The following is a 17,521-nucleotide window of genomic DNA, read 5'->3' on the forward strand; positions in this document are numbered from 1 at the left end:
AACAAAAGAAAAATGTCTTACGTAATATATGGACGATCCCCAAGGAGTTTTTATAATGTAAGAATTCAAAATGTTCGATCTAATACGGCGGATATCTGCAAACTTTCAAGTTTTAACAAATTTAATTTATCCTAATCGACTTGAAAATTATTACTCAGGGGTTTTCGGGTTTCTGATCACAAATCTGAGGTCAGAATGTTGGTTACCATTTGTCCTTCAATTATCCGAAGTTTGTGTTCTATTTATCGCTAAACAACCAGCTACAACAAAGCGCAATAAAGAAACATTTTTCCATTGTTCATTACAAGCGTGTGATTGATCATGAACAGAACTCTCGTCTTCTTTTCAATCAGGATCCTTATCCTTAAGAAGTTTTCATTTGTTCCTCAATTTAACGGCTGGGTGTGATAACGGTGTTCTTGTACTTCCAGAAGTAACTTGTTGTTCACTTGCTTTTCATGAGACTCTGTACAAAATCAATGAAAATTAATTTTATTCTAACTAAAAATTGAAGTAGGGTATGTAATTAGATAGAAAATAACCTTGTTCTTAGTCTAAGTAAATAATAAGTTATTAAATCATGTGTTTACAATTGCATCTCGAACTAGTTCTGTTGCTTATATTAAAATTTCTATCATATTTAAAATGAAGGTGATCATCAATAAATTTATTCAAATTCTAAAATAGTTAACCACACTTTTGAAATCAAATTTGAAGAAGGAAACGCCACGTACGTTCTGCGTTATATTGAAGGCTGATTTCGAGTGTATGTAGATGAATTTGTTCAAGGTTTAAAAACCATAAAAAGTAGATCCATGCAAGAACACATGACTTAAAAAGTATTGACAATGTTATAAAAGCTTAATGATAATGCAGCTTAAAACAGCTCAATAATGTGCCTCTCGCTCGATAATGCATTTACCTCGCGCTTGATAATGTATTTACCTCGCGCAACGCGCTTGATCTTTCTGCATAGACTTTTTGAAACCAATGGTGAAAGTATCGACAACAGTAATTTCGTGATTGTGAATTCTCTTTTGATAAAGCTTCTTTGGTTTTAACGAATACATTATCATCACGTATCTCGTGCTTCGCACTCGAATTTATCCCTGAAATTTTATATCATTTCCATAAATATATATTATTATAATTCGTAAATTGCATTGGTATTAAAACAGAGGAAGATTCATTGTCCCGTTTAAAAAAATGCGAATTCTTTTTACAAAATTTTGTTATGTAACGTTTTATTGCAACTTTTGTCGTTTTTCCATAAAATGAATTTGCTTATTTCCAATCTTTTCCTTATGATTTAAACTTTACACATACGGTCTACGTTTTATCAAGAAAATTCAAAAAGTTGTTATGATAAGCTTCTAGGGCATTTAGAAATCAAACTTTTTCTTCTCTTGCCATATTTTCATATCGTCCGTTAATTTTCTTAAAAGGTTCATTTTCGTGTGTTTTCGAATTTTGTAAATGCTATAACTGTAAAAATTTTTAGTTTGATAAAAAAATTGATTAGATAAATTGTTCGAATTTTTAAATACTATGAATAACCGTAAAGAGAATTCTTAAATTTTGGAAAAAATGGTCTCAAAAATATTCAAAAGGCGCTCACTTTGTGAATTTTTATCGAAAATGGCTGGCTAACGAACTTGAACTTTAGTTTAGAACGTTAAAAGAGTGTACCAGAGGCCAATCTAATAAAATTATTTTTTCAAAATTATCGTGCCGACAGACAGGCATAAATACATACAGACAGACCGACAGACCGACAGACCGACAGACCGACCCATTCGCAAAAAACTATTTTTTGGATTTAGGGGGTCTCAAAACGCGGACATTCGACAAAAACTGGGGGGGGGGGGTTGTCAAATTTTACACAGATTTAATACCTTCTCTGATGAGAATGTAAAAAAAAACCATCAATGACAATTTTTTGCTCTATCTTCGGTGAAAAAATTTTATCTATTTATTTGGGCTTAGCTTATGCCGTTTCTCGAAAAATTTAATTTTTGTATTTTTATTCTTTTTTTATAAATAAAAAAAAACTACGTGTCCTATAAGAAAGTGTTCAATAACAAATTTATAGATATTTTTTGGGTGCACAATGTTTGTCTATCATTTTTTCCCTATCTTGCATAGTTTGACCGCAAAATGCAATTTTTTACTTTTGATTAGTTTTTGTGCGGACAGGCATAAAGACAGACATAATGACATACAGATAGACACTTTCGTAAAAACCTGTTTTTCGGATTCAGGGGGTCTCAAAACGTGGACCTTTTGACAAAAAACGAGGAAGGAGGGGGGTCAAGTTTTATAAAAATCTTAATAACTCTTCTGATGAGATTGTAAAAGTGATTTATTTGTCATGAATAATTTTTTGATAGTTCTGTTTTTAGTTTTAGTCGTAACAAAATAGCATCAAAAACATGAAAATTTAAATTTTTTCAAACGCCACATACGAGACAAAAAGAAATTTAGATACAAAAGTTGCAATAATAATGTGCCCACGCAGCGATCACATTTGTTTTGATGTTAATGACGTTTTCATTTTTAAAGCCAAAACTACGCATCCTAGCAAAAAGGGGTTGATAACAAATTTATAGATCTTTCTCAAATGCACAATTTTTGTAGATTCATCATTTAACGTATTTTGCACAGTTTTGCCGAAAAATGTAATTTTTGGATTTTTCATTGTTTTTTATGCTGTCGAAATTGGAATTCTTGATTTTTCAAGAGAATTTAAAAAGTTGTTATGATACTCTTTTAGGGCATTCGGAAAGAAACAGTTTTCTTTCCTTGACTTTTTTTCATATCGTGCGTTATTCGGCATAAATTGTTATTTATCAATTTATTCTGATGACTTTTTTCGAAAAATCAAAAATTACCTGAGTTGTAGCATTTAAAAGATTCAAAAATACGCACGAAAATGATGCCAAATAACGCATGATAATCATAGCCTATCCCGATAAGAGCAGACTACCCACACGACTCTAGGATTTCTATTTAACAAATTTGTAGCAAGGAATTTTTTCTTAACTCTGCGTACGCAGGGCAGACTCGGGTTACAACCATATCTTGGTCAATTATAGATTATTTTATAAGGGCATGAACTAAAAAATCTAATCTAAGCATATGAAGAGCTTACTTTTAAAAAGGAACATATCTATAATTTGAAAAAAATAGTTTTTTCTTCGTTTCTGAATCTTCGTGGTGAGCTGCATCGAACTATCTATTCCATTTTTATAGAAAAAGAGCAAATCCCTGTGTATTTACAGGTTATATTTGAGAGTTTTAGTCAAAAGGGAACATATCCACTTCCCTATAACGCCTTGTTTTTGTCTCAATCAAAAGGGAACATATCCTCAGTGAATTACGAAGAACGTAAGTTTTTTTTCAAAAAGGCACATATCCAAAGTGCCATCCGTCCGATTTTTTTGAAGCTCTACTTATAAGTAAATGATTTAGTATGCACGGGTGGTAACCTATTATATGTTAAGTAGTAATATGCTGAACCAAAAATGTCCGTGATCATCGCTCTTTGGCATGCCTGTCAGTTATTCTGCTTGACAGAAATATTATATCCGTGATTAACTGTTGTTATACCTATTGCATTGAGTGTTATTTTTACCGCGCCAAATTCTTTTTTGATTGTGACTCAAAAAGTTGGTTGTTTTGTGTGCTTGCGGGTATATGTAGATGGAGGGTTCGGTCAGAGAACTCAACCAAAGTTCGTACAAACGGAAGTATGCGTCCGATAAAGCTGGAAGTAAAATGCGCGACGAGAAACACTCGGATCCAGACCCCAATTTAAAGCATCTGAAGGCGTATGTCGGCCTTGTACTCATGACACCAAGAACTTATGTTGCAATAGGTTTACTTGGACAGATATTTCTCACAACCGGATGAGGGTGTACAAACAGGTTGTTAAGGTAAAACAAGATCTTCTTATCATAAGCTGTATATCTTCGTATGATCCTTCACGAAAACGACTGATTCGAAATACCGGCTCTTCAAGTAAGCGAAAAAAAATGTCAATCAAGTTCTTGATGGAGAAAGCAGTAAATAAAAAAGCGCTCCCAGTTTGTAAGGATGCTGGAGAATTGACTAAAAAAAAGGGGGAGGGGGGTCGAAAATCTATGGAGAATGAAGATGAGAGAAATGCACTGAAGGTGTTTATTGAAAAACTACCTTGTACTGAGTCCCGTTATAGGAGAGGAAAGAGCAAATGTGTATATGCTTCCGCTGAGCTGTCCATTCGAAAGCTTCACAAGCTATATGTAAACTCTACCTCGCCTCATCTCAAGGTCACTTTTTCGCTTTTTTACCAAATTTTTGTAAACGAGTATAACATTGGCTTCTCGTCTCCCACCACGGATGCTTGCGGGACGTGCACTCGTTGAAAAGTGAAATAAAACGTGCTGAGAGCCCGTAAAAGCAAGATTTGATGATGCAGCATAGGGTTCATAAGATTAGAGTCAACACATTCTAGAAATTGATAAAGTAGGCTCAGTCCGACCGATCTGGAGAAGCTTTTGTTATGAATTGGCAGCAGGTACATCTTCTTCTGCTGCGATTGGGAATATTCCAGGATTGACCACGGGAATACCTAGGTATTTAAAGCTTTTAGAATTTCAATAATCTTTCCTTTGTACTTGAATTCGGAGCAGATTCTTCGTCGTCCTTTTGGAAAATCATAACTGTAGTTTTTTTTTGATTTGCAACAAGACTGTTTTCAGTACAATAGGCATATAAAAATCTAAGTATTCGTTGTAAGCTGATTGGAGAGTCTGCCAGAATCACTAAATAATCTGAAAATGCGAGTAGTAAGATTTCACACGGTGAGTTGATGGAAGTCTTTCTAACTCCGTTCTTTACCAAGTATTTCTCTATGTGGGTTCGGAATATCTTCTTGCAGGACGTCCTGCGTAATGTTTGCCGGATCAGATTGCCCTTGCTGAGTGCGGACAAATATAGCGGAGATCTATTTGATACGAGTGTTCTATTTATTGGTGATGTACATACTGGATACAGTGTCATTAATCATCTTTGATCAGGTTATATGAGCAAATAAGTCCTAAATAAATGTATAATAGAGATGTACTTAAACATAAGTATCATAGAGTAATAGTATGCTTATCCAAATCCGCACGCTGGCAGCGTTACGTTGCAACTGACTAACGAAGCACTGGGACAATGGGCATTTTCTGAAACTATGATTCATACCATTCCAGATCCTTCGAGAATGAGACCTTCTCAATCTACTCTCTGCACCTCCATACTTTTATTTGTGGAAAATTCCAGGTCTTCCTTAATCCCTTAACACTTCGGCGCTCAAGAAACTAGCTACAATAGAGGTCTATCAAGCTAGCACCTCCAAAAACGAAATTTTCAAATTTCTTTGTGTCAGAATTTTGGGCTTGTTGGGGCTTTTTTGGGCTGTAATGCCGATTTTTGGGCTCTGCCACTTTTTATGAAAATTCAAATTTTGAGTAGAGGTGCTGACTTGAATCAAGCCAACCCCTCCACTATATAAAAATTAGAAGAAAAAAAATCAAACAAGTCAGAATTTTGGGCTTTTTGGGCTCTTGAGTGTACCAATAACCAATTTCCAAAAATCACTACTACTAAAAATAAAACTAACCCCTATGAAACAACTCAAATTTGGAAAAACAAAGAACACCAGAATTTTGTGCTTATTTTGGGCTTATTTTAAGCTCTTGAATTCACCACACAAAAATTCAGAAAAACCACTCGTATGTAAAAAAACACCAAGTCAATAATAAGAACTTAAACCTTTATGTTGAGATTTTTAATCAGCCCAAAAATTGGAGAATCCATTAGCACTGATAAATTCTGAAAAAGATTATTTTTTGACAAACTTATATCTACGTGATAGAGATGCGTTGTTTTTAGACATTGTGGGTTGGAGCCTCAAACTCGGAGTAGGTATTTTTAAGAAGCCCAATAATCATAGACTCTACTGATACTGGAAAATTCCCAAAAAAATTTTGTTGACAAATTCATATATACGTGGTAGAGAAGGTTTGATTTTAGACCTTAAGGCGTGGAGCCCAAAAATCGAAGTGGGAATTTTCGAGGAGTCCAAAAATCAGAGACTACATTGACACTAGAAAATTCTAAAAATAATATTTTTTGACAAATTCAATATATACGTGGTAAAGAACGGTTGAATTTATACGTAAAGGGTTAAAGCTTAAAAATCGGAATGAATAATTGCGAGAAGCCCAAAAATCAGCGATTCTACTGACGCTGGAACATTCTTAAAATGATTATTTTTTGACAAAGTCATATACGTGGTAAAGAAGGGTTGGTTTTAGCCTTTAAGGGTTGCAGCTCAAAAATTAGAGTGGGTATTTTCGAGAAGCCCAAAAATCAGACTCGATTGACTAGAAAATTCTCTAAAAGATTGTTTTTTTGACAAACTCATATATACGCGATAGAGAGGGGTTGATTTTAGTCGATAAGGGTTAAAGCCCAAAAATCGAAGTAGGTAGTTTTGAGGAGCCCAAAAATCAGGGACTCTACTGGCACTGGAAAATTCTCTAAAATATTCTTGTTCGACAAAGTCATATCTACGTGGCAGAGAGGGGTTGATTTTGGACGTTAAGGGTTGGAGCCCAAAAATTGGAGTGGATATTTTCGAGGAGCCCGAAAATCGAAGACTCCATTGAAACTAGAAAATTCTAAAAAGATTTTTTTTTTTGACAAAGTCATATATACGTGGTAGAGAAGGTTTTTTTTACGTTAATGGTTGAAGCCCAAATATCGTACTGGGTAGTTGCGAGAAGTCCAAAAATCAGAAGTTCGACTGACGCTCGAAAATTCTCTAAAAGATTTTTTTTGACAGTCCCAAAAATCGAAGACTTAACGGACACTAGAAGAATTTAAAAAATATTATTTTTCGACAAAGTCATATATACGAGGTAGAGAAGGCATAATTTTATACGTTAAGGGTTGTAGCGTAGATAAAACCTTGCTGTTGAGGTGTTCTATTAGTGCACACAGATTGTTCATGATTTTCATCTTGATCAGAGAATGCCTTTCTGTTGGTTCTACATACTTGAACTCTAGTAAAGCATGGCCAATATTCCTTTAAAGGTGCTGCAGTTTCTCTGGGATCTCGCTGTTAAAAACATAGTGATTAATATCCGGATGTGGTTCTAGTGGATTCGGTACTTGATATTCATCATCCCTAGCACATATTTCTTAAGGTTCAAACAGTTGTTCGTTTTCCATCACTAGTTCATCACTAGAAAGCTGCTATTCTAATTCCATTTTGATAACAGCTATTTCAACAGCCGAATCCAAACTGTTTACAGATATTAAGAGTTTTTTTTCTTTTCGTTTTTTTTTTTTTTTTTTTTTTTTTTTTTTTTGAAGGTAGGAAGCGATTTTCTGAAGAGACCTGTCCAATGGTTACTCGAAGCATCTAACGTCTTTTTTTTAGTGGGAAGTGATTTTCTGAAAGATTTTTATGCAGAAGACCTGTCCAATGGTGCGGCTGGTTATTTTCTGTATAAACTTGTCGCATAAAAACCTGTCCATTGATGCTCCAAAGAACTTAATTTCTTTTAGGTGGAAAAAGATGTCTGAGAAAGACATTTACTTGTACTGACATGTACTTTGGGATGGGATGTCCTAGGAAGAATTGTCATAGGATGAATTAATCAGTGTAAATGTGAAGGCCTCGGTGATTGGAGCAGTGCGCTATATCTATATATGTGACTGTCCGCGACGAAAGAGACCTTACGCGCCAAAGCTGAATTTTGCAGTACGGGCAATCGTAGCCGAGTTCGCAAGCAGGCATTTGAGTAATGGGGGAGGCGTCAACGAAAAGCACTACCACCACTTACCACTGCATCTTTAGGCGCTCACATCCGTGAGCCAGTGTAGATCACGGACACAGCGCATACCAACTCTAGTGGTAAGTAGTGGGGCTGTATTTCGTAAGCACTACCACCACTTACCACTGCATCGTTAGACGCTCACATCCGTGAGCTATTCTAGATCACGACACAGCGCATAACAACAGTAGTGGTAAGTAGTGGGGCTGGATTTCGTAAGCCTCTCGTTCGGTCTCCGACTACGTTTATCATGCCTATGTTTGAAACTTAATAACAAAAAAAGTAATGAACTTAAAAAATTTCTGATTTTTGCAAATGAAAGAGCAATTCAGCAACTATCGATTGGTGAAAAAACCTAAAAATCGATTTTTGGCGCGTGAGGTCCCTTTCTTCGCGGACGATCACATATATTTTTTTGGAACATCTGAACTTAGAACTAACACACGATTTTTGCCCTCACAACAGTCAATATATCAAGCAAGTTAATAGTTTTAACTCTTAGAGTTCGTTTGCTTCGACCTAACGTTAACACCTAATTTGCGGTCACAGAAGCATATTTTGTATTATAGACCACATATCAAGCCCTTAACGTTTGTTCGTTTCAATCAGCGCATGACATTTATCATTTTAATACTACCCTCATTTGATATTGATCGCATTGGAGAACTGTTTTTACGAAGCATGTTTTGTATTTTTATATTTTTTCATTTGCAACTGATCTCATTGGATCCCCGTTTTTGACTTTATAGCAGTGATGTTATCAAATTCGCATTTGGTACTGCCCTTGCTGGACCGTCGTCTCTCGCCGTTAAGGGGGCCCCATGTGTCCAGTAAAAAAAATCGATTTTTCGTTGTTGCTAAATTTATTCCTACACATGTGTAGATTATGTTTGTGAAGTGATATTCCAATATTCGAAGTCATTGGAAAGTTATAGATATTAAAATGACTAGGTTAACTTCATTGTTTAAAGCGTTCTTGAACTTTCGAACGCATTTTTCTCGAAACCAAGTTTTTGGAATTGGCCGATATGATATCTCAAAAACCGTTTGACCGATTGCTTTGACATTTGTAGGGTAGATTTATCACATGTGTACGCATCGCCTGAACTAGCATAATTACAAAATTACAAGCCTGTTTTTCGTAAGGAAATAATCGAAAAAATCATGAAATTTAAAAAAAAGGTTCAAAACCGTGTCAATTACTCCATTTTAAACATTTTCAAAATATCCTAGTTCAGAAGATGGCTACAGCTTCACAGACTAAAAGTTCTTTTGGTTTTTTTATTTCAAATGAGCCGTTCGTCCGTAATCTTGCCGGCCATGGACACACATTTTTTGTCATATGTGTCTTCGGAGTAGCACCATACGAATAGAGCAATGCATACTACGAATATCCTTGATATTTTAGTACATATTTTTTTGTCTGTTGAATATCAAAACTTATTTTTATTCATCCATATTGGAGTGAGATTATAGAGAACCCGCTTTGATACCACAGGTCCGAAAGTAGTAGTTTGAGCTTTAAAAGAGGGTCTAACTTATCTTAAATTCAGAGCCTACTTTAACGCTAAACGTAGAAAAACGGCCGATCCCTGACACCTTTAGCGTCAAAGTAGGGTCTAAGTTACATTGAAATCGCCGCTTCTTTCCAATCTACTTTATAGCTTCCAGCCCCTACTAAGACAGGAGTTACGGCCTTAAAGTAAAGTCTGAACTTCGGATTGGAAGGAGCTATACGTTTAAATAGTATCAAAGCAGGTTCTAATAAGGAGCTGCAACTTCAAAGCAGGGTCTAAATTTTGACTTGGGAAGGATTTGATAGAAACGTACCAAATTTTTTCGAGATTGAAGATAAATGTCTGCAAAATAAAATCATACTGATAAATTTTATTTTTAACCCACTCTTACCTCCCTATAGGACCCCAAATATGACCCACAATTTAAAAAAAAAAACATTTTTACGTATACTTATTAACTATCCACCATTTTTGTCATTTTTTTCATCAAAATGATTACTAATAGATGATTTGAAGATATTATATAACTTTTCAAAAGTGTCTGTTTCTTTAAATAAATGAAACTTATATAAACTATTATTTATTCCTAAAAATGTAAAAAAATAAGCATATTTCTGATTTAAATGTAATGCTTACTCATTGTTTGGAGTAGTAGATTTCTTTTCCAAACATCATGTAATTATTAAAACAATGAATTATTGTTTATTTCCAAAATTTCTCAAAATTAAGCCATAGATGTCCACTTTTTTCTCAAATTGGTATCCTATGCTACTTTTTGTTGATTAATTGCATAATTTGAATACATTTTTTCTAATGTTTCTCAATTTTTTATTTATTTAAATAATTTCTATTTGCTCAAGCAGTATTTGCCGATAAATTTAAAAGAATGATATAAAAGAGAATACATACTGTTGTTTTTTGACTGCAGAGCTTATAAAAAGAATATATGAATTATTTTTTGATTGTTCAAATTTTAATAGTTTAGAAAACAATATTGTTTAAATTGTATTTTTTGAAATAAATATAATATTGAAAGATTTCAAGGAGTAGTGCATTCTTTTAAAACTCTATGTCATTGTTTGAAACATTTTTATTCGTAAATTATACATACTCAATTCAAAGGGAACCCAATCACATAAAGCTTTTAGAAGAATTTACTACTCCTCAAAATCTTTCAATATTATGTTTAATTCATGAAATATGATTTTAAAATATTTTGGTAAAAAATCATTGTTCCAATAAATTCAGCTCGTTTAAAAAATAAAAAAATGGTTATTATATTTTTTCTATACACTATACGGTTAGGAAAATAATTCTATGTGTTCCATTTTATATTATTTTTAGAGGTTTTCAAAAGAAAACTGCTGATGCAAATAATAGTGGTTTAATTAAATATAAATTTGTTCAACATTAAGAGAAATATATCTAAATAAATAATATAATTTCTAGCTATATTTTCAGATACTTTAAAAATTAACAATACTTAATTGTTTAAACAATCGTATGATGTTTTACTTTGATTTACTACTCAAAATAATAACTGAACATTACATTTAATTCAGAAAATACGATAGATAACATGCATATATTTAAACAATTACAAATTGTTAAAAAAGTTATGGGAATAATCAAACTATCAATTAGTAACTCTTTGTATTTAAAAAGTGGCAGAAATTGCTGAAAATTAACTATAATATGTAATAATGTAGTTTTTGATTGTAGTTTCTGATGTAGTTTCTTAAAATTCATTCGAGTTATTAATTTGCAATAGCACGTCGATAACAGCTATTCACATTAGGCAGTTTTAATATTTTCAATTTTTTATTTTTCGGTCCACTCTATTGCATACAAATAGCATAATTATTTGTTTCGGCCTTGCAAATCTGAAAACCGCCTGGACAGATGACCGCCGAAGGGGTCTTAATAAACGCTTTTAATATGTGTTGTTAATTAATTTAAAAACATTTCATTTTTTGATGGTCCGATTACACTGCATGTGCTGCTTAGTGCAATTTCACGGTAAAAAATAATTATAGTCGTACATGGTCCAGATAAAAAAATGCCTTACTCACCGCAGCGGCCACATCTTTTTATTAAATGCAGAGATATGGAGTATTCAATGTTAAAATTTGATGTAGGTGAATCTGATTGATGTCCAACAACGAGTGGGTGCTTCCATAAATCACATTTTGACTGGAGCAATTGGCGGTTCTCCAGCTTCACAAGAACTCCACAAGCGAATAAGCGAGTTCTTCCACTTTGACCGTCTGAAAGTAAGATAAAAATATCAAAATTTATAATAATTTTTATTACAATCATTTTAATAATTTTCAAACATTTATTTTACAAATTACCATATCAGGTAGGACTAGTAATAAAACTGATAAGCCAATTTTAAGAGCAGGAATATATCTTTTCTTGAACGAGTTTTTGTCATAAGACTGGAATGAATTGTAACTCCCTCTGATCCTAATACTTAACGTAGACCTTGTGAGAGATCGACGACTCGACCTGTTCGCTTCCTATCTACTGTCCGTTCACGATAGGAAAGCCCCTCTAAAACAGCTACACATGTTTGTAATTTACTCGTAAGAAAAAAATCGCATAAAAACACAGTTTATGCCATAATGAAGCTTACTTAATTGCGCTTTATACAACTCTCCATTTGTTTATGTACAACAATTGTTTCGGAAAATATCATTCGCGAAAACACGAAAACCGTCATTTTTTCGCGTCACTCTTTCCTTGCTTGACTTTCGATGGCGACATCTTTGAAACGAACGATTTAAAAAATTTGAAAAAATCATGTAGACGCTTTCATATTTTGACTATACATATGCAAAAATAAAATTACAATATATTTATAACAATTAAGGAAAATACATTTAAATATAACTATGCTATCTCTCGCAATATACGTAGTAGAGAGCTATATTTTGGCTTAAATTGCTTGAAAAATTTCAGCAAGTACAATCGCATAACGATTTGGAATAACAATCTTGACACCTATTAGTTATTAACAATTAATTCTCGAAGACCAATGTATGATAGTGTGGGTGTGAGGGCACTATGGACTATGCCGAGTATTGAATGCCATAGCTAAAGGTCACGTCGGGGGTTCGCTTATTCATCAAGTTCTGAAAATAGGAAAAGGGTACTTCTATTACCAATGGCGTAAGCAAGTGGATGACGTAAGTCGTGAGAAAATAACCTATGAACTTGACATTCTTTAGCTTCAAGTATACAAAATTCTGTACTTATTACTTTGTACATTCGAATCAATGATAAGTGTTACTTTATTATATTGAAAATTGTATTTTTAGTAAATCTTGGAATTCATGAATGAAATATTTTTTAGTTTCAAGACTAATCTTCTTTAATATTATTTTTTAAATTAAATTTAACATTTTAGTAGAGTGAAAAAATTGCCAATCATTTATGGGTTTGCGAAACTTTTTCACGGTCAATGAAATTAAACAATAATTTTTACTTAAACAATTCAAACAATATTCTGTTATAATTGTTCTTCCTCAATCACAAATTAATATGTTTGGTTGGAATATTATCTTATCGGTTAAATATTTTAATGTTTATCTTATGTATTATGAATTCGAACTGTAGTAGGGTGCAATGCCTTCGTTATTTCACTACGATAAAATTTTCTAAAAAGTAGTGAGGATTCGGCTTAAATTTTCAATGCCACTTCATCTTTTAAGGTATAAATTCCTTTTAAGGATGTACAATACGTCCACTAGATCCCAAAAACGTCAGTCTTCATACAAAAAATCTAGATTCAAATTATTGATTTCATTGAGTGCTTAGTAGTATTTTAGAGGTTTAGGTTTTGCTTTACTTTTAGGGAACATTTTCAATCTTTCATAAACCCTAATATTCAAGTCCTTATTAATTTAATTTGAGTTTAATTTGAGTTTTTGTTGCTTTTTGTACGTAAACAATGAATCAGATGCGATAGTGTGCAAAACCAAGTGTTCTTCCTCTTGTCCTAATTTTTTTCCATAAATAATTACAAAAATATTATGAGTGATTGGAAAAAGTTGCACATAGCACTCACGAGCTTGGCCGACATATCTGAGAACTAGGCCGTAGGTTCGTCTTTACGTGGCCCGCACACACTCTCATCCACCCGCTCTTTGCGTATTGGCACGCCTATGTGTGGTTTGAATTCGTCAGATGAGTGGGTAGAATTTTTATTATACCTACATTGGTCAGCCTCGATGGCTGCGCGTGCTTAAGCACTCATGGTTTATGTTTAGAAACTGCTGAGTTCGAGGTTTCGAATCCTCAGAGTTGTGCGCATTTATAATAATCAATTAAATCGCACAAATAAAACATTTCCCTTTTTATATTGAAATATAAAATTTTCAGGAATTGTTCGTAGGAAATTCGAAATAAGGATTTAATGTTTGATTTTTTTATCCCTCATACCTACACTACCATGCAATTTGTCTCCAGGATTATTTGTTATTAATTAATATGTTTCAAGAATGTCATTCCTTATTTTTATTCGATTGTATTCGTTGAAATTTCCCAAGGAATTTAAGCCAAAGTATAGCTCTCTACTACGTATATTACGAGAGATAGCATAGTTATGTTTAAATACATTTTACGTTAATTGTTATTAATATATCGTTTCAAACATGTCATCGAAAGTCAAGCAAGCAGAGAGTCATGTGAAAAACCACGGTTTTCAACCTTTCGCTACACATATTTTCCGAACCAATTTTTGTGCATAAACAAATGTGGACTTATATGAAACACAATAAAGTAAGCTTTATTATGGTATAAGCTGTGTTTTTATCCGATTTTTTTTCTAACGGGTAAATTACAAAAATGTGCAGCTATTTTGGGGAGGCCGTCCTATTGTGAACGGATAGTAGGCACATATCTCGTAGGAGGATTAGAACTCATATGCATACGCATAGCTCCAAGCTACAGTATGGGATGACCTTAAAAATTAGTTTCCATTCTTATATTTCACTTTAATTCAGTCAATTTGTTTAAATATGCGAGATACGAAAAAATAATAGCGGCGTTCGAATCTGCTAAAAAAATCTACATAAAATCCATGTAAGTATTTGCGCTATTAGTTAGAGGAGTGTAACAGAATTGTGCCAGTCTGTGACAATGTGACAAAGGGAGGAGAGGGTTAAAAATTCGCCAGAAAACTATGAAATCTCTTATAGAAGCTCCGTATATCAAGACAAAATCACTTATTTAAAGTATTGAAAGATGTTAATTTTTCACTTTTGAGCCTTCTATTAGGAGAGCATTCTCATATGACGAGACACGGTTTCAGAGTTATCCTGCATAGTTTCCAATATGGAAATCAAACTTCCCAAGAATATATGACGTTTCGCAATAAAAGAGCCTACTTTATCGTTATCGACTTTCCGTATAGGAACATTTAGTCCAAAAAATTCTTAAACTTACGAAGTGCCATAAGCGCACTTGTTACATTTTTTGTTCAAATACATCATTTATCCACTTCCGGTCAATCCAGAATATCAGTATGTGTTAGATGTGGTCATTGTTCAAGATTTTCAATTACAGTCAAACATCGTTTATTGGAACTCTTTCCAAAATCAAACATCTCGTTTATTAGAATTCGATAGGAAATCCCACCACTCCAAATATCCGTAAGATGGTCTCAGAATACAGTCTCGCTTGCGCTAGCATTGGCTATACGCAACAGGTGACAATCAGTGGTGGGAGTTGAGGACAATGATCCCAAATTTGGCATGTAGATTTACAGCGCTTGCGCTTAGGTGCTTCAGAGGAACACGACGCGAAAACATATAAGATTTTTTGGCCCCCACCACTTTCCCATTTAGAAGAAATACAGTCAAATGTAGCGTGTCTGGCTAACTGGCTATTAGAATTTTTAATGATTCTTTTGTACGGAATTCTAAAAGAAAATTGATTTTAAGGGGCTGAATTCAAATCCGTTGAGCTTTTAACTCCAGCACGTCAGGATTTTTGCGCAATTGCAGAAAACGTGCTAAAAATGTAGTTTTTAAAAATGTTTTTGTATATAAAACAAGTCGGACATGCCTACATCTAACAAATTTTAATTTAAAACAAAAAAGCTTATACCCCAATCCCAAAAACCCCAAACCCACAAATCCCAAACCTATAAACCAAAACCTTGAAACCTACAAATCCTTCACCCTTAAACCACAAACCCACTAATCGCACATACCAAACACCCCAAACCTTAAACCTTCAAACCCCTGAAACACAAGCCCTAAACTCCAAACCCCAAACGCACCTCTTTGTTGGTTATTCCTGGGTTCGGCAAAGAGCGAGTACATTAGTTACAATAACAACGAATTTACTTGATGTCACAGGTTTTTCGGGTTTGTGGGTTTGAGTTTTGTGAGTTTGGAGTTTGTGGGTTTGGAGTGTGTGGATGTGGGGTATGTGTGTTTGGAGCTGGTATGTTTAGGTGTTGTGGGTTCAGGGTTTGTGGGTTCAGGGTTTGTGGGTTCGAGGTATCTGGGTTTGAACATCAAGAATTTGCAGGTTTAGGATTTGCACATGTGGGATTTGTTTTTTTAGCTTTGTAGGTTTGTGAGATTTGTGGATTTCGAACTTAAGGGTTCACGATTTATGGGTATGTGGGTTTGCGGGTTTGCGAGTTTGGGGTGTGCTTGCTTAGGGCTAAGGGCTTGTGGGTTTGCGGGATTGAAGGTTTGGGGATTGTGGGTTTTTGAGTTTGGGGTTTGTGAATGTGGGTTTTAGTGGGGTTGCGGTTTATGGTTTTGGGGTTTTTGGGTTTGGGGTAAAAGCTTTGTTGTTTTAAATAAGAATTTGATAGAAGCAGACATGTCCGACTTATTTTATATACGAAAACATTTCGAATTCAGCACCTCAAAATACGTATGAGACACGTCCGTTTATCCCCCGCAATTTTTGTTTTCAATTTGTGGTCCTATGTAATTAAACCGTATAATGATTTTATAACAATTTTGTAAGATTTCACGATACTTAAAAAAAATTTAGGTTCCTGGGAATAATCAAAATAAATTTTCAATACGAAAAATTAATGTTAAAACGTGTCGAGACATGTCAAAACATTACAAGAGATTTCAAAAATTGTGAAAGAATGATCGGAAAGATTTTAAGGCAATTTATGTTTTGCGGAATTGAAAAAAAACATAAATAATTTGAACATTTTTAGAGATTAGAAGGCTTAGAAGGTCTGACAAGATTAAAAAAAAGATTTGAAAAATAAACTTTAGGAGTTTTAGCATATTCTCGAAATGTTTTGAGAGAATAAATTAATTTTCTTACAATGCTTGGGGGAAAATTGAAGGAATAAATGCAATTTTTTACATTTTGAATGTATTTTCAAAGTTTTTAGAAAAATTCCAGTCAGTTAAAAACATTTATATGTCATTTTAAATTTTTTTTGGTATTCCTAATAGTATTGAAAAAAAGTTTTAAATTTGTGATTATCAAGTAGTATTTACATTAGATCTCTTCAATATTTGTGTATTTGGGCGCGCGACTGTTGGTTCTTGCACTTCGCGCAAGATAATATATTTATCTCGCGCTTGACATTCGAGTTTGTATCTGAAATTGTATATCATTTCCATAAATGTATTTTATTACAATTCATAACGTGCATTGGTATGAAAACTGACGAAGTTTCATTGTATCTTAAAAAAAATGCACATTCCTCAGAAAAAAATTTGTTATTAAACATTTTATTACAACTTCTGTCGTTTTTTCGTCAACTGAATTTGCTCACTTCCAATGAAATTTTTATGATTTGAACATCACGCATACGGTCTACACTGCACCCTTACCGTTTTAAGCTTCTAAATTATATCCCTAATCTCAGTGAACCAGACTTTCTCAGCTGAATTTTATACCGCATCATGTTCTACATGGCAATTATAGTACCCTATTGCTTCATCACCTAATAATTCACTAAAAGCGTCTCTCAATGCGTCTACGATGGAGAGTCTAGTTACAAAAACAGTCCCACGAAACTTCGATTAATGAGGAGGGGAGGGGGGATTAGTGTCAAACGAGTGATAGCTGGTTGGTGTGTTATTCTGCGGGTCACCAAACTTCAGCAGCGTTGTGTTAAATGGGAGTTCATAA

The 17,521-nt window shown here is 33.8% G+C and overlaps 1 protein-coding gene across 3 annotated transcripts in view; it reads left to right on the forward strand.

Moving 5' to 3' along the window:
• LOC117178191 (medium-chain acyl-CoA ligase ACSF2, mitochondrial) overlaps window positions 1-17,521 on the forward strand; it is a 267,801-nt gene that overhangs the window by 186,417 nt on the left and 63,863 nt on the right. For 2 of the 3 annotated variants that reach the window (XM_033369485.1, XM_033369483.1), the window contains exon 5: window positions 11,527-11,661. The exons of the other annotated variant lie outside the window; for it this stretch is intronic. In XM_033369485.1, coding sequence (XP_033225376.1) covers window positions 11,527-11,661 — 135 coding nt within the window. The remainder of the gene's footprint in view (window positions 1-11,526; window positions 11,662-17,521) is intronic. 3 annotated transcript variants of the gene reach the window in all.

Source organism: Belonocnema kinseyi, chromosome 8, assembly GCF_010883055.1.
Source record: "Belonocnema kinseyi isolate 2016_QV_RU_SX_M_011 chromosome 8, B_treatae_v1, whole genome shotgun sequence".
Lineage (NCBI taxonomy): Eukaryota > Metazoa > Arthropoda > Insecta > Hymenoptera > Cynipidae > Belonocnema > Belonocnema kinseyi.